The sequence below is a fragment of the Neovison vison genome, chromosome 9, assembly GCF_020171115.1.
Source record: "Neovison vison isolate M4711 chromosome 9, ASM_NN_V1, whole genome shotgun sequence".
NCBI lineage: Eukaryota > Metazoa > Chordata > Mammalia > Carnivora > Mustelidae > Neogale > Neogale vison.
Window position 1 is genome coordinate 5,578,088 of NC_058099.1, and position 22,935 is coordinate 5,601,022.

At 56.7% G+C, this 22,935-nt stretch overlaps 1 protein-coding gene across 1 annotated transcript in view; it reads right to left on the minus strand.

Annotated features, from left to right (window-relative positions):
* The window catches only part of HMCN2 (hemicentin 2), a 144,965-nt gene that overhangs the window by 15,582 nt on the left and 106,448 nt on the right, over nucleotides 1-22,935 (minus strand). Inside the window, exons 63-85 of the mRNA XM_044264681.1 lie at nucleotides 20,634-20,777; nucleotides 20,386-20,545; nucleotides 20,173-20,297; nucleotides 19,580-19,763; nucleotides 18,954-19,051; nucleotides 18,187-18,453; nucleotides 17,468-17,649; nucleotides 16,952-17,033; nucleotides 16,718-16,854; nucleotides 16,005-16,146; nucleotides 15,768-15,912; nucleotides 14,919-15,046; nucleotides 14,184-14,340; nucleotides 13,359-13,480; nucleotides 12,404-12,568; nucleotides 10,869-10,976; nucleotides 10,504-10,638; nucleotides 9,995-10,129; nucleotides 9,326-9,516; nucleotides 8,192-8,405; nucleotides 7,133-7,267; nucleotides 6,363-6,553; nucleotides 4,798-4,879 (exon numbers count right to left, since the gene is read on the minus strand). Coding sequence (XP_044120616.1) covers nucleotides 4,798-4,879; nucleotides 6,363-6,553; nucleotides 7,133-7,267; nucleotides 8,192-8,405; nucleotides 9,326-9,516; nucleotides 9,995-10,129; nucleotides 10,504-10,638; nucleotides 10,869-10,976; nucleotides 12,404-12,568; nucleotides 13,359-13,480; nucleotides 14,184-14,340; nucleotides 14,919-15,046; nucleotides 15,768-15,912; nucleotides 16,005-16,146; nucleotides 16,718-16,854; nucleotides 16,952-17,033; nucleotides 17,468-17,649; nucleotides 18,187-18,453; nucleotides 18,954-19,051; nucleotides 19,580-19,763; nucleotides 20,173-20,297; nucleotides 20,386-20,545; nucleotides 20,634-20,777 — 3,429 coding nt within the window. The remainder of the gene's footprint in view (nucleotides 1-4,797; nucleotides 4,880-6,362; nucleotides 6,554-7,132; nucleotides 7,268-8,191; nucleotides 8,406-9,325; nucleotides 9,517-9,994; nucleotides 10,130-10,503; nucleotides 10,639-10,868; nucleotides 10,977-12,403; nucleotides 12,569-13,358; nucleotides 13,481-14,183; nucleotides 14,341-14,918; nucleotides 15,047-15,767; nucleotides 15,913-16,004; nucleotides 16,147-16,717; nucleotides 16,855-16,951; nucleotides 17,034-17,467; nucleotides 17,650-18,186; nucleotides 18,454-18,953; nucleotides 19,052-19,579; nucleotides 19,764-20,172; nucleotides 20,298-20,385; nucleotides 20,546-20,633; nucleotides 20,778-22,935) is intronic.

Consider the following 22,935-nt stretch of genomic DNA (forward strand, 5'->3'; position numbering starts at 1 on the left):
AGGCAGGTATATTCTGAGAGATCAGGGTGTTGTCAGGGGACGGGAGAGGGGGGCAGAACTGGCAGGAAGCAGACGGGACCTGGCACCTCTGCCGGTCTAAGGAATCCAGGGGACCAGCTGGAAGCTTAAGGAGAAGAGCCTGGAAATGAAGGAGCCCTGGAAAGGCCAGAGCAGCTCTCCGCACATCCCTGGCTTCCACAGACCATGCGCACCTGTGCAGGGATCTGGGGGTGGCTGGGGGTGGACAGGAAGAGTCAAAGCCAAGGCCACTCCAAAACTGCCTGAACTCTGAGTCACACCACGGCCACACGCAGATGCATCGATGGGGGGTGGAGCCTCAGTTTCTTCCCCCTTAATTTTCAGCAAGTCGGACCGTGATGTGTCCCGTGCAGAATTTCCTCGGGTTTATCCTGTCTGAGTTTTGCTCAGCTTGTTGAATCTGTAGGCCTATGCCTTTAGTGCAATTTTGCAGAATTTCAGCTCTCATTTCTTTGAATACTTCTCTCTCTTTTCTCCTTTCCTTCGGGGACTCTGACGTCACCCTGTCAGATCTCAACCTTCCGCACGTTTCTGCCGCTCTGCTCCTTGTTTATTTCAAGCCTGTTTCCTCTCTGTTGTTCAGACTAAGCAAATTCTATTGTTACATCTTCAAAACCACCAGTTTTTTCCTCTGTCCTCTTCATGCAGCGGTTACACCTGCCCACTCAGGTTTTCCTTTTATTATCAATGAAGTCCTACAACTTCCCTTTGGTTCTTCATAGCTCCTATGGTGCTGTCCTGTTTCAAGCACGTTTCTAATTGCTCAGCCACGCGTTCTTAACGACACTCGTTTTAAGATCTGTGTCAGAGTATTCCAACGTGTGTCGCTGTCTGTGGACCCGCTCTTCTCGTTCAGGTTGAGTTTCCTCGTTATTGAGAAGACGAGAGAGTTTCAGCTGCATCCTGAACATTCCAAGCACGACAAGCCTCTGGTTCTTATTTCCTAGCAGGCTTCCTCTGCTGCTGCCAAGGGAAAGGAGGTGCTGCCTCATTGCTGGCAAGTGAGAGCAGACATCCAGCCTCCCTAGCTGGCCTCCGGGGGCACCCCAGAACATGAGGGGTGCTCCACTACTCCCGGGCGAGCCTGGGAGCTCAGGGTTCCCAATTCTCTCCGCTGACGTCACTCTGGCTAGGGTGGGAGCACACCTGTTATTGCCCCTCACTTGGCCTCACCTGACGCCACCCCCCCCCCCGGAGGGATACAGGGGTGCTTAGAACAGGGAGCAAGGCTGGAAGGGTAGGTTCCCCGCCCACCTGGTCATCGCTGATGGGGCTTGGGGCGGGGCTGTGGTTCTTTTCATGGTGTTTGGCTAGACAAGGGTGGTCATTATAGGAACGCTTCCCATCTTGATATGCTATTCCTTTCCTGGCCCTTCCACAAGAGAGGCAGGCTTTTGTGGGGACTCTCTGTGCGTGTGTGTGAGGGCTCCTTGGGAGTCGCAGGTGGCTGGCTTCTCGGGCCTGGGACACAGGAGGCAAAAAGAGAAAGGAGGGAATCCACCGCCATGTCACTCCACGGGTCCCAAGATCCTTACTCAATCCTTCTTTTCTCCCTCAGAGTCAATGTTTGTCTTCTCTGTAAAGTCCAAGCAGCCGTACGCAGCAGGGCGAAGAGGGAGGAACGCATCTACAATGCCATCTTGTCTGGAACCAGAGCCTCCCACCCGGTCCCCTGCGGTCCATGACAGAAACTCCCAACAAGCCACAAGGAAAATAAAACTTCCTCCACCTGATAAAAAGCACCTGCAGAACCCCACGGCTGTCATCATACCCAGTGGTGGAAGACTCAGTGCTCCGTGTCTACAGCTGGGAAAAAGTGAGGCTGTCTGCTCTCCCCACTTCTCCTCACCCTTGCATGGAGGGTCTGACTAGTACAATGCGGCCATACAAAGAAACAAAAAGTATCCAGAGTGGCAAGGGAGAGGTAAAACTCTCTCCACTCCTAGGTGATGTGTAGAAAATCCTATGTGTAGAGGTTCCTAAGGAATCTGGCAAAAATGACCAGAGCTCATTAATGAATTTAGCAACGTTTCTAAGATCGAGATACAAAAATTAATTGATTTTTGTACATTAGCGATGCAAAATCCAAAAATCAAGCCAGTAATAATTCCATCCACAATAGCATCAAAAATAATAAAATACTTAGTAATCAAGGTAACTAAAGAGGGTTAAGACATGAGAACTATAAAACATCCCTGGGGAAACGAAGATCTAAATAAATGGTACAGAGCAATTGGATATCCATATGCCAGAAAAAAAAAAAAAGATAGAAGAGAAAGAGAAAGGAATTTAGACCCTTATTTCACACAAAAACTAACTCCAAGTGGATCACAGACTTCCATGTAAAAACAAAAACTATCAACCTTATAGGAGAGAAGGTGACCTTAGGCTAGACAAAGTTTTTTTTTTTGTTTGTTTGTTTGTTTTAATTCAATACCAAGCACACAGGGCTGTAAAATACAAAGTTGGTAAATTTGGACTTTGTCATATTTTAACACTTTTGCTCTTCCAAGGCACCAATAGGAAAATGCCGAGACAAGCCACAGAATGGAGGGAAATATCCATAAATCACGTATCTGATAAAGGACTTGTATCCAGAAGACATAAAGAACTCCAGAACTCATTCATAAGACAAACAACCCAATTGTGAAATGAGCAAAACATCTGAAAAACACTTACCCAGAGAGGACTGATGAATGGGAGACAGACAGACACACACACACACACACACACACACACACACGATCAATATCCTCAGTTATTAGAGTTTGCACCCACTGGGATGGCTGAACAGAAAAGAGAGACAACAAAAAAGTTGGCAACAACGCAGCGAACCCAAAGCCTCATCCACCCGCTAGAAGAAAACCAAAATAATACAGTTGGTTGGGTGGTTTCCTGAAAAGTTAGCCATACCTAATAGACTCCTAGGAATCTTACCCAGGACGAAGGAGACACACATCTGCACAAAGACTGAGTGTGATGTTCATAACTGCGTTATTCCTAACAGCCGCAAATCAGAAACCAGCCCCATGTCTAGTAACCCATGAACGGATACTGTTCAGCAATAAAATGCAGTGAAGCATGGACAGGTGCTATAATATCGATGAACTTGGAACACACTGTTGAGAGAAAGAACTCAGAACCGAACACTACACAGGGTTCCATTGAGATGAAGTTTCCGGAAAGGTACGCTTGCAGTGGCGGAAGGCAGATCGGCAGTTGCCCAGGGCTGGGGGGCACGAGCAGACGGGCAGAGGGAGCTTCTCGGAATGATAAGAAACGTCCCAGAAACAGATCATGGGGGGTGGATGGACAATGCTATAAATTTACCACGGCAGTCTTAGAATGGGTGAATTTTTTCCCTTTTAAAAAGTGTGGTAAAAGACACATGATGAAAAGTCTACTGTCTTGACCACTCTGAAGTGTAGTATTGAGTCATGGAGTGCATTCACACTGGTGGGCGACCCTCACTGCCATCCCCCTCTGGCACGCTCTCGTCTTGCAAAACTGAAAAATCTAGACCCATTCGACCACATCTCCCCATCGTCCCCCTCAATTCTGCTTCCCTTTCTATGACTCTGACAACTCCAGATACCTCAAATAACCCGAATCATACGATGTTTGTGTTTTGGTGACTGCCTTATTTCACTTGACATCCTCTATTTTTGTTCATGTTGTAGTAGGTATCAGATTTCCTTCCTTTTTTAAGGGAAAATAAGTATGAAGGAGTGAATTTTACAGTATATATCTTAACGAAGCTGTATTTTTAAAAGTAATCTCTATGCCCAACATAGGGCTCGAACTCATGACCCCAAGATCAAGAATGCTCCACCAACTGAGTCAGCCAGGCCCCCCAAGGTGACTTTTTTTTAAAGGCGAAACTCTGGACAGGGGTCACCTGGGGCAGGGGACATTGACGGGAAAGGGAGCATGACATGATGGGAGTGGCTGGGAGCCGGTGGTTTTCCATTTTTCTATTTTTGCTCTGGAGGCGTGTTAACTTGGTGAGTTCACATTATGAAAATTCAGTGAGGGGCACCTGGGCGGCTCAGTCCCCAGTTAAGAATCCGATTCTAATTTCAGCTCAGGTCACGATCTCAGGGTCGTGAGATCAAGCCCCATGTCAGGCTCTGTGCTGGGCGTGGAGCCTGCTTGAGATTCTCTCTCTCCCTCTCCCTCTGCCCTCCCTGCTTGTGCTCTCTTCTCTCTCTCTCTCTTTTTCTAAGTAAGTAAGTAAATAAATAAATAAAAGATTAAAAAAGGAAATTCACTGAGCTCTACCCTTGTAACATGTCTTCTCCCTATGTGTGTTAATTTTCAATAAAATATTTTAGTGAAAATGCCTATAAAGACGATTTCACAGGGTTTCCCTGGGGCTCAGACAGTACTCTGTAAATTACCAGCTGCTTGGCAAACCCAGGAGCTGTCACTATGATCTTGTGGATGGTTGTGAGTTCGAATAAATGGGCCCCCCGCCCAGGCCTTGCTGTTGGGTGCCCAGATTTTCATTAGCCCAGACCCCACTTCCCATTCCGTAACTGGGGAACTGATGAGTCCCACTTCATGGGGCCTCAACTGGGTGTTCTCGCTAAATATTTGTCAGGGAACTCCCAGTCCCTGGCTCTGCCTCTCGTCCCTCCGTTCCGATCGGAGAGCCTGGGACACACCAGCCCAGCCTCAGCAGGGTACTCCATACCCAAGTGCCCACCTCGCACCGCCCCCACCCAGGGCCCAGGCGAGGGGGAGACCAAGACTCACTCTGCAGCACGAGGATCACCACTTTCTCCACCGCGCCCACCTCATTCTCTGCGATGCACTGGTACTGGCCCGCGTCGTCTATCTGCAAGGGGGCGTGGAAGGGGGGGCATGGTGTTCAGGAGAGCAGGAGGAGGGGGACAGCAGGGTACAGGAGCAGGACACATCTAAGCAGAGGAGCTTAGAGCATAAACCAGCCAGGGGCTCGTGGAGCCCATCAGAAAAGCCTCTGTGACCACCCGTCAACAGACCTCCAAAGAGATCCTGGCCCCTTTCACGCCTGGAATGCAGGGGTAGTGGTGACTGAGAGCATGGATTTGTTGCCCTCAGCAGAGCCACACGCTGCAAAGGCACGATTCAGATCCCCCTCCTCCAAACCGGGTACCATGAAGTCTTCTTCTATGGCACATTACTAGGGATTCCTTGAAAAGAATGTTCCTTGGTGAAGGAAGTTTGGGAAACACTGAGTCAGACAACAACTTGCTTCTGACTGAAGGATTTCTTGGGGCTTTTATTGTGCGGGCGTGTGCCATGAGCCTTCCAGAGGGGAGATGGCTTGCAGTGTTTTCCCAGTTTAGTGAGAGGGGAGCTCTTTGTACAGGAAACCCACCACCACGGCCAGCGAGGAAGTCCAGGAAGGACACGGCTCAGATTCACTTCTGGGCAGCACTGCCACCAGGAACGGGAGCTGGGGGAAGCCTGAGGCCACCATCTGTGCCCAGAGGTGATATCTTGGAGGCCGCTCTCAAGGGACTGCAGGGGCAGCCCAACATGTGGGTAAGAGGTGAGATCGGGGGTCAGATCTGGATGGGACCAGATCTGGATGGCTCCACTGGGGACTGTCCCGGATTCATTACGAATACACCGCCACGTCCCCAGATGAGTATGTACCACCACCCATTGGTAAAATGGGGATCACGGCTGCTAAGATTGGACAGGATCTTGGATGATCATGCTCATCAAAGCAAACGTACCTACCAGTGGCTGGCCATGGTAGAGACTCGGGTAACAGTGGGGGAAAGCAAGGGCCCCTAAAAAGAGCCTGAGAGGAGGGGACTGTGGATGTCTGCGTGACCACTCAGACTTGGGACACAGAAGGGAAGGTGAATGAGCCTGCCCCAGGGCTCAAGGCTTTGGAAACAGCCTAGAGCAGGAGTCAGGAGAGCTGGGATGAGGTCCTGCCTTGGGCACCTCCTGGTCATGGGCCTCTCTGAGCCTCAGTGTCTTCTTCTGTAAAATGGGGCTCTCTTGTCTACTCTGGGCATTTATCGGTATTATCGAGGAGCCAGTCATGCTTAAATTCCCAGCATGGGTCATCTCACTGATTTCTTACTTTACACCTATGAGTTAGAAACAACGATTAGCCCCATGGAATGGCTAGGGTGACTGAGGCACAGAGAAAAGTCCCTGGCTGGATGTCACTCAGGTTAATGGTGGGGAGAATCTGGGTCATGGGTGGGAAGGTGCTTTGTAGACTGTAGGAGCCCGTGGTAACCTGATGAACCCTCTGAAGCCATCAGAAAAGGCTGTAGGTTGTCCCCACCCCAAGGCATGGGGTCCCGCCTTGCCTCTGTCCTGCGGATGGTCAGCGAGCCATTCTGCAGCCGATAATGGAGCCGGCTGCCCCTGAGCGGGAGGCTGTCTTTGATCCAGCGGATGTCGGGCGCTGGGGCACCATGGACCACACAGTCAAGCTGGACGCTGCTCCCCACAGGCTCTACCACATAGGAGAAGGCCTCCCCTTGCAACACGGGGGCTTCTGCAAGGTGACATCAGACTAGATATCAGAAAAGAGGTTCCCTCTGGCTCAGCTTCTCCCATAAACCCATCCTGGACACTCCTGCTAGGCCCAACATGACTGTGAATAGTCAACGCATCAGGGATGTGTCATGGGTGAAGTGAAACAGACTTCCGGGGAACCCTGATTTGAAAAGGAATGAGAATACTGCTGTGATTGATTAATGATGCCTGAGACTGCTGTGATTGATTAGTGATGCCTGAGACTGGCACAGGAAGGAAGGCATGGTGATGAGTGTCGTGTACTTGCTGTAATGGATAGATTGTCCCAGCTGCAGAGTACCTGCCAGGGACATTGTAAAACAAAGACTACATAACCATTAGGACACCTTGTTTGGACACAGCAGCACTAAGAAATCCCTGATCCTTGCTTCATGCAAACCTTTTTCTTTCTTTTTTTTTTTTTAAGATTTTATTTACTTATTTACATATTTTTTTAAAGTGGTTACTAGTTCAGAGGTCAGGACGTCTATTTCTTAAGAAAATCAACAGATCAGGTTCAGCAGAGGTCCCAGGAGAGGCCACCAGGCTCACGCCCTACCCTTCACGTGGACAAAGCTGACTGCCTGCACGCGGCCCACTCTGTTCTCGGCCCAGCAGACGTAGGTCCCGCTGTCCTCTCTGGTGACGGCCACCCGCTGCAGTGTGCTGCCCCCGTCCTGCTCAGACACCCCATCTGGTAGAAAAAGAGATGCCCCGGAGGGTTCTGAGTCCAGGGGACCAGGGGCCCCTCTTGCCCTGAATCCTTCACTCAGGCCAGGGTACCAGCAGGTTTTTGGCAAAGACATGAAAATGGGTGTCTCTTCCCAACGGTGGGAGCTGACTACGTCAGACCCATTGATGGCAGGCACAGGCCACGGGAGGGGACATGCTGGAAGAACCAGGCTTCTAGCATTTTCGAGTCCACACCGTGAGCTGGAGGCACGGGTGAGGGTAGGTCTTTGGGGGCCTATTAACAGGAACATCCTGCCTTAAACCAGTTTGCCCTCAGCACGCCTGTTATCTCCATATTGAGATGAAGAAGCTGGGCTCAAAAAGGCTGAATCACTCCCCAAACTCCCTCCCCGGAAGGCAGTGGGGTCTGGTCACAGCCTTCCTCACAGGTACACAAGGTGAGCTCCTGAGCATGTTTCATAGCACCTGGATTCCAGTTCAGGAGCGTCTGAAAATATCACTTTGCCGGGGAGGGGACTTGGCAATTCATCACTTCAGCAGACATTTATTGAGCACCTACTGTATACTCTGTATGCTGTGTGGGCCTTGTGTTTCTCTAAACATCAACTGGGACAGAACCTCCCCTGCTCACCACCAGGAAAGGGGTTTACCAGGGGCCCACCATGCTGGTTGTAACACAAGCCCCCTCCTGGCCCTAAGGCCCCTCGGCCCCTCGGGGTGGAGTCTTTCTCACAGGGGGCTTCTTGCCAGGTCTGACATAGGACCCGTCACATAGGACCACACGTGTGTTTGCTCTGCTCCCCCCTACACAGGGCCAAGCCTGGAGACACCCTCTTCCTCTCCATGATGCTGAGTCTCCCTGCCAGTCTGCCCTTCCCCTGGGGTCCCAAGGTCCCCATCCCCCCCACTCCCAGGAGGCCCAGACCCGTGACCGGCCGGTTGTTGATGGTCCAGCCGATGCGAGGGGTCGGGCTTCCCCGGGCCGCACAGCGAAGCCACAGCCTGTCCCCGAGGCGCAGGCTCCGGTCCCCAGGCAGGGTGGTGAAGGCCGGCAGAGTCAGGATGCTGAGGTGTATGCGGCGGCGGGCGTGGCCCGCGGCGTTCTCGGCCACACAGGTGTAAGTCCCAGCGTCCTGGCTCTGAGGGCAGAGGAGGGGTCTGCCTGAGTGCTGCCCCCACCCCCAGCTCCTAGGAACCCCTTCTGCCGCAGGTTCCCTTGGAGCATGCAGCCCAGAGGGGCGAAGGGGCTCGCTCAAGGTCATACAGCCAGCAAATGGCTCTGCTTCCCCGCTGCTCCCTGGCGCCTCGCCCCGGCAGCCTTCCTAACCATGCAAGCCCTGATAACAATATCCACAACACGCCAGAGACCCTGTTCGGGACCTCACCCGCACCAGCTCATCCCTGGTCCCATCACCCCCGAGACAGGCCCCATGCAGGGTGCCTTTTGCCGAGAACGCTCAGCCAGGCTCTGAGACATTCCGTGGGGCACCGGAGCAGGGCTGGTGCCCTCGCCGCTGTGCTATCCAGCTCTCCGCGCACCAAGGTCCAAGGACTCTGCGACACTCCCGCTCCCCCTGGCAGCAGGTGCACCCACCAAGCCACCACCCAGCCATCTGGAGAGAGGCGCACTTGTGACGACGGAATCTAAGAGCTGTTGGGGAAGGGGGGGCGGGGCTTGCACCCACACCCCGGGCTCAGGTCAACAAGAGCAGGGTGGAGAAAACCAGGTACAGTCTGGGGACACAAAGTCACCCCCCTCCCCGTCCCCCGTCCTGTCCAGGGCTCCTTCCCTCCCTTAGGAATTAGCCATGGAGGTCCAGGTTCAATCTTGGTTCTGCGCCTGGGCAACAGCGTGCCTTGGGAACCCTGGATACACAATGAACCTCGGTTTCTTCATCTGGACTTGGGGGATTGTCAGCCCCTTTTCCCCAGCTTCCTGGGACCAAAAGCTGCGTAGCACTCAGCACAGAGCATGACGAACGGGGTGGGGGGAGGTGGTGCTCAGCAGGGGTTTTCTGCTCCTATTGTCCTGTTATCCCACACGGGGTCAGAGGCTCACCTCCAGGTCCTTCACCAGCAGCTCCCCAGAAGGCTGGATGGTGAACTTCCCCTCGGCTCCGGACACGGGCTGGCCATCTTTCTCCCAGGTGATGCTGGGCTCAGGGCTGCCACTGGCCGCGCAGGGCAAGAGGGCGTGGGAGCCTTCGGTGGTGGACAGGTCAGGGAGGCCAGTCTCGATCACGGGCGGGACTGTGGGGAGAGGAGGGCTGCTCGGAGATGGGGGCTCAGCTAGGGTGGGCTGCCCTGGCTCCAGCGCCCTCGGCTGCTGGCGTTCTCCCTTGCCCCTTCCTCCACCCCTTTGGGCTGCCTCCCAGCTCTGTTACAGGCCATTCCCCACGGTCTGGACAATTGGGGGACTATTTGAGTCTGGTGAAGCCGTGACAGTGTGATCCCAACACACACACGATGGCAATGGGACAGAAATAGCTTTTGTTACTGGAAAGCCCAAATGAAGGAGGGATGGCCAGACCACAGTCTCATGAAGGGTCCCAGGAGGCAGAGCAGCCCAAGTTACGGTCCAAAGGCGGACCTCAGGCACAAAATGGGAGAAGATGCTTTTCCCTTTGTTCCTTCTGGAATACAAGCCACGCTGGGATAGGGAAGGGTACAGGGATGCCGGAGCCCCTGGCTCGCTGGGGTCTGCCTCAGCCCCCTTCCCCAGGCCCACCTTGCACCACCAGCCGTGTTCTCCCCACGGCGCTGCCCGCGCTGTTCTGGGCGAGGCAGAAATAGTTCCCGGCATCCTCCGGGCTGGCGTGGGCGATCCGCAGCTCTCCAGTAGGCAGGACCTGGGTACTCGCTCCTGGATTTGTGGGGAGGAAACAGGGGGCTGGTGGCTGGGGCGGCAGGACCACCGAGGAGGGGCAGGAGGGCCACTTGGCCATGCTGTTTGACCAGCAGCCAGGGTGGGGGCACAGAGCCCCAGAGCCCAGCTAGGCTGCCCCCTCCCCAGCCTCCCCACCCTGCCACGGATGTTCAGATAGAGTGTCACACTCGGGCTAATGAACACAGACGGCGGGCAGGGCGAGAAGAAGACACCTCGGCTTTCTGGGACCTTCCAGCAGGTCTGCAGAGCTCCCCCCCTCGCCCCGCCCACTACCCCCACCCTTCCCCGGGGCAAGCAGGGGGATCCCAGGCCCAAACTGTTCTTCCCTTGCTGGTGCCGAGCAGACTCACCTGCAGGGATGCTGAGCCCCTCCTTCTGCCAGCTGATGCTTGGCCGGGGGATGCCTGAAGCCTCACAAGGCAGCAGGACCTCCTCTGCCACCAGTGCCCGGACCACGCTGGGCAGAGGCTTCACCACAGGGGAGGCTGCAAGGGGACAGGGCCACAGAGGTCCCTGGGGGCGCCTTTAATGCCCAGCCCCCTCCAACCAGGGGTGGGGGCCTGAGCACCAGAGAGAGGAGCCTCTACAAGGAACAGGGGATTCCTGAAATTGCAGCATGGATCAGAGGCAAGTCTGGGCATCTGGAACCTGGGGCCCTCCCCTCCCTACCCAGCCCTACCTGCCTCTAGCCCTCCACCTGCCAGGAGAGGCTTACCTTGCACGGTAAGGACCACGTGCTTGTGGGCCACACCCGCAGAGTTGCGGGCTGTGCACGTGTAGCGACCGGTGTGGATAGGGAGGGCCTGCCCGATCTCCAGGGCGCCTGTGGGTGGCAACAGGACATGGAGAGAGCTAGGGGACCTGGGACAGATGTCCCTTACCTCTCCCCACTGCCCTTGTGTCTCTCCTGCAGGCCACTCCACCCGCCTCCCTGCCTGTTTGTAAGCAGCATGGGAAAACCTGGGTTCAAGGCCTGCCTGTGCTCCCTGTTGGGAGAATAACTGTGGGCAAGTCTCCTCCACTCTTGGGGCCTCAGTTTCCCCATATGTGCAATGAGGAATCAGACAGGATGGTCTCTAGAAACTTCTGGATGTGATGTCCTAGGACCTGCCACTGCCCTGCCCAGAATCCCTGACCCACCCATACTTCCGCGGGTCCTTACCCTGCTACCTTTGCTGTGTTCTGCTCAAAACTTGCTTCCTCCAGGAAGGCTTCCTGGATTACTGCTTTGTCTGTCTTCCCTCTGCCCTGTCTTCCTTAGTCTTGTCTTAGTCTTAGTCTGGTGCTCAGCGAACACCATTTTATTTTATTTTTTAAAAGATTTTATTTATTTATTTGACAGAGAGAAATCACAAGTAGACGGAGAGGCAGGCAGAGAGAGAGAGAGAGGGAAGCAGGCTCCCTGCTGAGCAGAGAGCCCGATGCGAGACTTGATCCCAGGACCCTGAGATCATGACCTGAGCCAAAGGCAGCGGCTTAACCCACTGAGCCACCCAGGCGCCCAGCAAACACCATTTTAATCCTCCTGGACCACCCCATCCCCAGATAGAACCAGAATCTCAGCTCTCTTTTACATGATGGGCCTCCCTGTAACTGATTGACAGAAGAAAGGGTTCTGTTGCTTCAGAAGGGTTTGAAAAGCACAGATCTGGCCAGTGGTGCTCAGGCTTTAGGATTTCACTCGCTCACCAATGAACAAGCAAATGTAATTTGGAGAATCCCCATAAAGTGGCCAACTTTTTTTTTTTTGTAAAATGCTTTAAAAAAAATTAACATGTAATGTATTATTTGCCTGAGGGGTATAGGTCCGTGAATCATCTGGTTTACACGCTTCACAGCTAAAGTGGCATTTTGACAAGTGAAGACATTTCAAAAGCGCCCATTTACTATCACCTTGATTTCATGAAAGAAACTTCTAATACCAAAATATTAAGAAAAGTAAATTTTAGGGTAAAGGAAAATCCTTCTGATGAGACTCTCATGTAGCTATCATTTTCCTCACGTTGCCATGAAGCGGCACCGCTGTCAGCTAACATCAGGGAACCACTGACGAATACCAACATGCTAGCGCATGAGTGGGGATGCTAAGGCCCAGAGAGGGTGCGGGGATCCCCTAGGTCACACAGCAGGGAATGGCAGAGCCAGGCCAGGGCTCTCCATCTCGCTCTCCCACCGGGCTCCGGGGGTCTGCCTTTACACCCTCTGCCTGATCCTCTCCGTCTCTGTTCTCCACGGCTCACCCTTACTTACCCGAAGGCAAGACACGGTAGCCATTCCCCCGCACCCCCAGCTGGGCGCCTGCCTTGCTCCAGGACACGACCGGGGCTGGGACACCCGTGCTGTGACATGTGAGGACCACAGGGGCCATCTTGGTCACGGTGAAGTCTGTCTGGTCATCGGCAATGGTGGGAGGCACTGTAAGGCAAGACAAGGCTTGACGCCCTACCAAGGTCCACAGAGGACCACATAGCCAAGGGGCCAGGTGAATGAGAACTATCGACAGAGACTAAGACATAGGTGACATTATTGATGGAGGGCCAGGGAGGGAAGGGCGAGAGAGGAGAGGTCACATTCACTCAGGAAGTATTTTTTGCTGGATTGGGGGTACCCTATGAACTGCTCTCTGTAGGAATAGCAGCTAGGTCTCTCCAGAGCTAGGTCTCTCCGGAGAAGAGGCTTCCCAAGAGTTGGGGAGGCCAGAGAAGGCCTCCAGGGAAAGTGCCATTTAACCTGAGATATGATGGGAGAGCAAGGACCCGCTGGGTGAAGGGCAAAGGGAAGTGCTCAGAACAGAGGGAACAGCATGTGCAGAGGGAACGGCATATGCAAAGGCCCTGAGGTGAGGAACTAAAAGCTAAGCAGCATGACCAGATCCCAGAGTGAGGTAGGCCTTGGGGTGAACTGAACCTGAGGGTTAGGGGAGGTGGTGGTTGGCTGGGCCATCATGCACAGGACCCTGGGGACCCAGGTGACACTTTGCATTCTATTCTGAGTGCAGTGGGCACTGTGAAGGGAGAAATTTTCACCAGAGTGATGGAAAGGTCAGAGTGCGGTTTAGAATAATCTGGATTGGGGAGCGGACTCTCCTGAGAGCTCCTACATGCCAGGATCAGTGCTAGAGTCTGCATCAGTGTGAGGCTGGGTGGGGTCAGGAGATGCCCGTGATGTCCCCATCCTCTCTCTCCTTCTTCCTGTTCCAACGTACCCTGGACAGTCACTTGGTAGAGCCTGCGGGCCTCACCCATCTCATTGCTCACCACGCACTCAAACTGGGCTGAGTCCTGGGGGCCGGGAGCTGCCAGGAGCAAGGCATTGGAGGGCAGGAGCCTGGAATGGACAGACAGACAGTCGGCCGGCTGTGACCGGCCTGCCCGGCAATCTGGATGCAGGGGACCGGGTGTCTCAAGACTAATTTCTCCCCTGGTATCTGTCCCCCCGCCACCCACCCTGGTCGGAATCTAGAAATTCCTTCTAGAAGTTTCTACTCTTAAAGATGTGGGCAAGTTAAATTTTCACCCTTGTGTTTCTCTACCACCCTCTGTTTTCTTCTGAAACCAGCAGTTTTGACAACTTCTGCAATAGTGATCACGTCCAAGTCCCTTATCAGAACGGCTCGTGTTGGTGGGGCACCTGCTGTAGAGGACAGCTCCACGCTGGCCTGGCACAGGATACAACAGATGCCTAGAGAATTAAGTGGTGAACGGATCCCTTTAATGTGCCCGCGGACCACTGCATGACCTGTTGCCTTTGAGAAACGGGGAGACTAGTATCTGGGTTCGGCTGAACCCAGGTCTCCAGGCACTGACGTTGTTAGGCTCCGGCAGCTGTGATGGTGTTAAACCCCTTGTTGGGCATCTCAGTGAAGATCCTTCTAGACCCTTGAGGTCAGGACACAGATCCTGGCACTGGCTTCGTTGAGAACCCAAGTGCCTCCCTGCCTTGTTTCTGACAGGCCTCCCTACCATGAAACGGGCACCCTCTTCCCCATCCTGAGGACCTCATGGTACCACCCCGAGGCCCAGCTCCGTACCGGTAAGCACCCTGCTGCAGGTGGAAATCCAGTTTCTGTCCATCCTTCCACCAGACCACCCGGGGCTTGGGGGAGCCGCTGGCCTCACAGGGCAGTGAGGCAGGGGTGTGAGCAGTGAGGGTCAGGTTGGATGGGCCCGGGCTGATGGCTGGAGGCTCTGGGGAGAGAGCAGTCACCAGGAGACAGGGTGCGGGATGGAGGCAAGGGCAACGCACCCATCCTCCGAGGGCAGGGGAGAGGCAGGAGACACTCTGCAGGAATCTTCCAACGGGCTCCCTAATCTGGGGTGATGGGACCTTTGCTCGCCCCCAGCCCCCATTTGTCGGCCTCCTAACCCGCTCTCCCTGAATATAGCCCTCAGGGTCCCACTCCTCATCAGCCCTGCTCGAGGCCAGCGCCGAGCAGAGTGGCCTCCACCAAGGGGATCCATTGGAGTGAGAAGAGCGGAGACAGTCTGGTACAGTGATTCTGACGCTCTCCTTTCAAATTTTTCCTATCTTGCCCATTCAATGCAATAGTATAGCATTAAGTGTATGTGCCAAATGCATAAAATAAAGAGGTGTCTTTGAGTATGCATGTTCCCAAGTTCTACTCACAGGCTTCATTGTCATGAACACTGAGAGACCATTGCTCTTGGCTCCCGACAGCAAGGAGGAACCCAGAAACCAGGCTGGACCTGGCCCAGACAGGGGATGGATGCTGAAGGCAAGGAAGCTGCCTGTCCTGTCCACTTACCGAAGACCTGGAGATCACGGCCTTGCCGATCGGAGCCTGCAGAGTTGGACACAAGGCAGAGGTAGTGACCGGCGTCCTGGGCAAGGACTGGCCAGATCCTCAGGGAGCCCTCGGGCAGGACCTGCAGCCTAGAATAGAGGGAGGGGGTTGTCATGGAGACCAGTAGCCTAGGGAGGCCCTTGGAGGGGCTGGACCCTGGGGGCGGCTCCTCTGCTCCTGACTTTCCTTGCAGAAAAGTGCTAGCTCTGGAGAACTGCATCCATGAAGCCAAGGTTAGAGGAGGTCACGGCCATGGGCAGCTCCGCACATCAGGGGGCCTCCCGCGGTCCTACCTGGGCCCAACTTCTCCCTATGAGTCAGCAGGCAACAGCATCCAGATAGCCCTCCTTTTAAGCATGTCCCCCAGATCTGAGGACTGCCCCTTCCCAGGGCCAGCGGGACTGGGGATGAGCTGGACTCAGGCTGGACCCGTGGAATATTCTGCTGGGATTGTCTGGCAGTTTTAAAGGCTCTGCAGGCTGCTTGAGCTCAGAAGCCATAACTTGGGGCCTGGGGGTGGGCGGGGGCCTGTCTCTGCCACGTTACAGAGAAAGGTGTAGAAAATTGGCCTGAGAGAGAGACACACACACACACACACACAGAAACAGAGATGATCAACCAAGAGTCAAAACCAGACAGACAGACAGATGGACACCTGGGGTTCTCGACACCCTCAACACCCCGGACAAGCCTATTTCTTGGGTTCCGGGAAGACCCACATGCTGGCCACACAGCCACCTTCCCGTGCCAACTGCCCAGGCGGTTTCTGCTTAGAAGCCACCCCCGAGCCCCTTGCGGTCCCGGTCCCACCTGGGGCTGGCAGGATCCAAGGGGGCTCCGTCCTTCCGCCAGCTCACGAGGGGCGGGGGAGTGCCGTCCACCTGGCAGGGCAGCAGGGCCGTCTGGTTCACGGAGGCGTTCACCGCGGCCGGTCCCGGCTGGATGGTGGGCACCGCTGGGGGAGGGGCACGGAGGGAGTGGGTGTCGGGGTCGCGGCCTGAGGAGGGGCCAGCGCGGGTGGGGGTGGGGGAGGTGAGGCCCACTCACTGTGGATGTCCACGTGGAAGGCCACGCTGGTGCTGCCCGCGGCGTTGTGGGCCGTGCAGCTGTAGTTGCCCCCGTCGGCCGTGCTCAAGGCCTGCAGCTGGAGGAACCTGCCGGCCTCCAGGAACTGGGTGTGGGTGTCCGCCTGCAATGTCCGCAGGGCGGAGAGAGCCTCGTTAGTGCTGGGCCAGCACCAGCCAGCCCCCAGGCACCAGGCACGGAGGACCAAGGAACCAGCGGGGCAGGTCAGTGGCTTAACTGACACCCCTCTGGGGGAAACAGGCTCCTGTGGGAGGGGAGGAGTTCCTACCCCTGGGCTCTGCCCATCGGGGACGTTGCAGAGGGGCCTCAGGCCTAGATCAGGAGCTAGAGCTTCTGGAAGACCTACAATCCTTGGCCCCGATTTCAGGGGTGGGGGAAAGCACAGAGAACCTCGGTAACTAGCCCCGGGTCACCCAGCCACTGTGTGGAGCTCGGAGGTATAATGGGAAGCACACAGAGAGGCATCAGAAGCCAGGGTGTAAGTCCTAGCCTTGCCTCAGTGTCCCCATCCAGAAGATGAGCATGACAGTAATAAGAGGAGTGCGGGATGCCAGGAAAGCGGGGACATGAAGTGCCAGCGGGGGCCGCCCCCAGCACTGAGGATCCAGGCTACAGGGCCCAGGGCCTGAGCGGCACAGAAGGTGGCGTCCCCGGGTCCCCAGCCTGGCACCTACCTGCAGCAGGATGCCATCCCGGTGCCATTCAATCTCGGGGGCCGGCTCCGCCTCTACTGAGCACTCCAGAACGAGCTGCCCCGGAGCCAGGCCGACCACGGAGCGGGGGCCTCGGGGCCCAATAATGTGGGGGGGACCTAGGCAGGCAGCAGAGAGGCTGTGAGAGACAGACCTGTCCCCGCAGGCCCCATCCTACCTTCCTCTCCTGCCTCGGCCCTGGCACCCCCTCCTTACCTTGAACCCTGACACGGAAGCTCTTCTCAACTTCGCCAGCAGGGCTCTGGGCCAGGCAAGTGTACAGCCCAGCATCGCCCACCTGGGGACGGGGCAGTGTGAGCCGCTGCCTCTGGCCCCAGCCTGCCCACCCCCCGATCCAGTTTTGTTCCTCCACAACTAAGGACCAAGGATTCAGACTCAGGCTAGTTGAGTTGGCCACCCAGCCTTCCCGATCATTCTCCTCTCTGGGATGCTTCTTCTCTAGCTCCACCTAACCATTGCTTTATGGCTAGGGCAAAGCCTGCTTCCTCCAGGAAGTACCCCTTGACTCCACCAGCTCTCCTCTTATTTCTGCATCAGCCTTGGCTTTGACCTGGCTGGGAACTCTTGAGGGCAGGGCCCAGGTGGGTGGTCTCCACATGCTCACCCCGCACAAAGGAAGAGCTCAGCCTAAAGCCCAAGTGCTACAGGGTCCTTCTCCTCCCCTGCCTCCCCTTCCCCCGGCCTCATCCCACAGTAAGGGGCCAGCAGCACCTGCACGCCCTCCACCCGGAGCTCCCTGTTGCTGTCCTCAGGCCTGCTCAGGGCCTGCCCGTCCTTATGCCAGGTGATGTTGGGCAGGGGGGTACCCCGGGCATCACAGCGGAGCTCCAAGGGGGAGCCGGGGGTCAGCGACAGCTCTGCAGGCTGGCCGGAGTCCTCGATGTGGGGGGGATCTGCAAGATACATGGCCATGGCAGCTACATGCAGGGCACTGGGAGCTGGGGTCCATCTCCCACCCCCTACCATCTAGAGGCTGACCACAGATGGGGCCAAGGGCACTAGAAACCAGGAGCCCCTTTGCATGGGCCAATTATTTGTGCTTTAAAACCAGCAAGCACACTGTATGGCAGGGGGTGAGGCAGGGGGAGACAGCTGACATAGCTCTTTCCAGTATGGCACAAAAATTTGCAAAATTTCATGCTTGATACTTAGGGCTCTGCCTCTGGATTTCAGGGGTTCCTTGTCCTGGCTTGAGGGACAAAGCTGAAGGGCGTGGCCCCAGGAGAATGAAGGGCCACGTAGCCCTTCTACGGCAAGGGCAGCATCCTGTATGAGACTGCCTTGCCCCCAAAGCCCATACCCAGGCGTCAGGCCCTGGGGTGATCCACCAAGGGACTCACCTCCCCCCCAACCTTCTCCATCGGCCCCCCACCCAAGGCCCACCCTGCACCCAGGCCCAGAGAGGCTGGCCTTGTGGGCAGAGGACTCACCCATCACTGTCAGCTGGAAATGCCGCTTGGCTTCCCCCGCCTCGCTCACGGCCACGCAGGAGTAGGTCCCCGAGTCACCAGCTCCCACTGTCTCCAGCTGCAGACTGGGCCCCTGTTCCAGGCTCTGGGGCAACAAGGGCTCCCCATCCTTCATCCATGACACCAGGGGGAGGGGGCTTCCCTGGGCTTCGCAGGGAAGGACCACCGAGGAGCCACGGACCACCATCACGTCATTCTGGAAGTCCACCGGCTCCAGGACAGGGGGCACTGAACAGGGCAAAAGAGGGGGCAGAGTCCCTTCATTCCATGGCAGGTCACGCTTGGACCTTCACACAGGCTGTCCCCACACAGGTCAGAGTGCCCTTCTCCTGGACAATTCCTTCTCCTCTCCTGTCTTCAGCTTAGACCTCACCTCCTCCAGAAAGCCCTCCCTGAACTCCCCAGGCCAACTAAAGGACCCTCCTCTGTGTTCCCATCACTCCCTGTCCTTCCCCTGGTGTCACTAGTTGCCTAGAATCATGATCACCTCTTTACAGAGCTGTTTCCTGCACTGCCCTCCTGGGGACAGGGGTCACCTCTGCTCACTGCTACATCCCAGTGCCTGGTAAGGCCCTGGCACACCACAGTGTCTTAATGGCTGCTCCCGAGATGCATGAACGAGCAGCCAAACGAATCAAAGGCTGAGTCTCTGTGTTCGTGCCCTAAGAGGCCAAAGGATGCAGTTATTCTCCAACACCTCCCCCCCCAAGGAGCGTCCCAGTCCATACCATGCACCTGCAGGGTGAAGTTCCTGTTGGTCACGCCGGCTGGGTTTGCAGCCACACAGGTGAAGACACCAGAATCCGCCAGCTGCACCTGGGAAATCCTGAACCCCCCAAGAAGGGTGGAGGGGAAAAAGGGAGGGGACTCCATCGAAAAAGTTCCTCTCTCTTCCTGTCCCCCCGGCCCCCACTCTCCTCCCCTGATCAAGTGGCTGTCGGGCAGGGACTTTGCTTTGTCCTCCGCTCTATCCCGGCACCTGGAACTGCACCTGCAAAAGCTGGCACTCCAAAGGGCTGAAGAATGTGTGAAGGCTTGCTCAGAAACCTTCTTGCAGGAAGCCTTCCCTGATTTCCCGCACCCCAGGGCAGGCTGAGTTGGATACAAGCAGGTGTCCTCACCTGGATCTGTGCCTCCCTCCTTGCTGTAAGAGCCTGAGGGCAGAGGCCCCTTTCATCTCTGGAGTTCTATTTGGGGCTAGGGGGAAGGGGGACCCTCACTCTCCCCATCATAAACCTCTGTGTGTCTATATTATTTTTCTCTGAAAACCACTCAGAGGGGTTCTGAAACCCAAGCTACCTGAGGAGTGGGTGTGGGATCCGCCGGCCCAGGGGCCAAGGAGCCTGTTCCCTACCTGAGGGTGCGGCCAGAGCTGTGGAGGTGAGTACGCTGGGAGAGCGGGAGGGGCAGGCCGTCCTTGAGCCAGCTCACGCGGATGGGCGCGGAGCCCCGGACGGGGCAGGCCATGGTCACCAGCTCCCCGGGCCTGCTCACCAGGGTCCCTGAGCTCTCGGCCCACTGCTCGATGATGGGAGGGACTGGGGGTGAGCAGAGAGAAAAAAGGGGCGGAGAGAGGTTTAGGCAGAGGGTCTAGGTGGGGGAGATGGGCTCCTCTTGGGCCAAAGCCAGGAAGCACCAACCATCTTATATGGGGTTCTCAGACCCCAGGGTTCCGTCCGCATCTCCCCCATTCCCCAACTCTCCCGACACAGCCCGCAGCTGGAGTGCTTGGGCCTCTGGTCTAAGAATGGGATCCAGAGGCCCAGAGAGGTCAGAGGGTGGCCTGGATCATAGTGCCGGCATGGCTGGGAGCGGGCAGGTCTCTTCATCCTGGCCCTGGCATTGCCCTCCAGACGCCCCAGTGGCGGTCCCCCCCTTCCCCGTGGCCAGGCCCCGCAGCTCCGGGATGGCAGAGCCCCCGCCCCTCCTCGCGTCTCAGCTGCTCACCCAGCACGCTCACTGTGTGCAGCCTGGCGTCCTCCCCGGCGGCGTTGTGGGCCACGCAGGTGTAGGCGCCCGAGTCCTCCGCCTTCAGGCCCTTCAGCACCAGGGCGCTGCCGTCCACGTAGAACCTGCGGGGGGACGGAGCGCCGTAGGCCGGCACGTGAGGGTCTGCAGGTGTTGCCTGGGGCCCCGGGTGGGCCCGGGCCAGGCCCTTACCGGAGGTGGGGGCCTACGCCCCGGTCCAGTGGGCCACCGTCCTTCAGCCAGGTCACGTCGGGCGGCGGATGCCCGTCCACCTCGCAGTCCAGCCGCACCTCCTGACCCTCCAGGACACTGTGCTCCTGGCTGGCACCCGAGCTCCGGATCTGGGGGGCCTCTGTGGCAGACACTGTGGTGAGGCCTGGGGCCTGGTGTGGGCTGGGACAGGGGCCAGGACACATAGGGGGCGCAGGGCGCAGACCTACCGAGCACGGCCACCACAAAGTCCTTGCGGGCCTCGGCCTGGGCGTTCTCGGCCACGCACGTGTAGGTACCAGCTTGGGCGGGCTGCACGCGACTCAGCTGGAGGCGGCCCCCGCGGGAGACCACGCCGTGCGCCACGCTGCTCTCTGGGGGGGTGCAGAGACGTGCCAGACCCTCACCGGCTCCAACCCGCCCCCTCCCCCAGGTGCCACCACTGGGCCCAGACACAACAGTCTCATGACTCCCCTGGGCAGGTTCCCCTCCCGCACACTCACAAGACCCTTGGAACCTTTGCATCACCCGCTGGCCTCTTGGGCTCACAAGGAAACTGAGGCCCAGACAGGGGCAGGGTCTCTTGCCAACTCTATCATGACCTTCCTCAGCTGGGTCTCTCGTTGTTCTGTGCCTTGGAGCCCTTCTCTAGTTCCTCCCACTGGGGACATTTCTTGCCAAGATGTCGCTCTCACTTTAGTGTCCAGGAATCGCTCCTCTTCCTGTGGACACTGGGGCCCTCCCCACCCCCACCCCCCCACCACCTCCCAAGGCTTCCAATCAGGGTGAACCAGCCACCCGCTGACTGCTTCCTGGTCCCCATGCAGGTCCTGCTAGGGGCACCCCAGGGCCTCTGCTCAGGCTGCACCCCCGCCCCAGGCTGGCATGGCCCCCATTCTCTCCAGCTACACCTCAGCCTGAGCCCAGGCCGGGCCATGCCCCAACCCCAGGGCCTCACTGGCACAGCCAATCTCTCAACACGAAGGCTTCTGAACAGCTACTGTGTGTCTAGCTGTGAGTTTGGGGTTCGAAGCCAAGTAAAGCTCAGCTCCTGTCCTCAAGGGGCTCCATGTGCATCAGAGACAGTGAGACACGCGTGATCCTGCGTGATCAGCCCCAAGAAGCCCCCGACAGAGCCTGGAGGGGTCAGGCACGTTTTCTGAGGAAGCAGATCCTAGCTGGACTAGGCGGGTGTGAACGGCCAGTGGAGGGGCTCAGGGGGGTCGGGGTGGGTATTTTGGGGAGGAAAGCGCATGTGTCAAGAAAGGAGGTGGAGAACGCGGCCCAGAGTGGCTCCACCACCAATCCGAAGAGAAAGGACCATGTACGCCCCACGCAGACCCGTCCCCGAACCTTCCCGGCACACTATTCACCGCCCTGGGGGTGGGGGGGATCCCTGTCCACCAGCAGATGACAGGACTAACCAAGGATGATACAGGCACACAGTAGAAGAGTCAGCCATAAAAAAGAATGAAAAACATTTAATATTTTTTTAAGATTTTGCTTATTTATTTGATAGACAGAGATCACAAGTAGGCAGAGAGGCAGGCAGAGAGAGAGAGAGAGAGGAGGAAGCAGGCTCCCTGCTGAGCAGAGAGCCCGATGCGGGGCTCGATCCCAGGACCCTGAGATCATGACCTGAGCCGAAGGCAGAGGCTTTGACCCACTGAGCCACCCAGGCGCCCCGAAGAACATTTAATTTAACTTAAGAGAAGGAATGTGGAATGGACACACACTACGTCAGGGACGGACCCTAGAAACAGCAGGCTAAGTGGAAAAGCGAGACCCAAAAGGCCACTTGTTGCAAATTCCAGTGACATGAAATGTCCAGAACAGGCAAATCTAGAGACAGAAAACGGGTCAGGGGCTGCCTGGCGCAGGGGTTAGTGGGAGGTTTGGGCAGAAACAGGGGGTGTAAAGTAATGGGTAAGGGGATGCCTTTTGGGTGGGTTGTGGGAAAGGTCTGCAAATATAGTCAAAATGATGGAATTACAAGCTTTAAGTGGATAAATCATATGGTATATATACATCTTGATAAAGCTGTTGTTGAGACAGGGAGAGAGGGTCAGGGGAGGGACAGACAGACAGACAGAAAGACAGACGGACAGAGAAGGGAGTGTGGGAGCAGCTGAAAGCAGCTGGGTCTGTGAGGTCCAGTGTGGGGCAGGGGGAGGTGGCTGGCTGGACCCCACGGGGCCTCCCAGGCTGCGGTTCTGAGGACTATGGCCCGAAGGCTTTCAGTGGACAAGGGACCCCCTCAGAGCGGCACTTCGAGACCCCTTCCTCACTGTGTGGAGACGGCACTGGAGGCTTGGAGTGGGCCCAGGACCAGTGTGGGGGCTGCTGCCCTCACGAGGCAGGGGGACCGCGGTGGCTGGAATGGGAAAGGCTAGGGGCAGAGAGCTGGCGGGCACCAGAGGTATTTCCCCAGCTGACAAGAGGAGGGTTCTGCTGGGACCCTGGGGTGGCAAGGAGAGGAAGAGAGCCAGACAGGGATGAAGGCCTGGACAGGAGGTGACCAGCAGCTGGGCT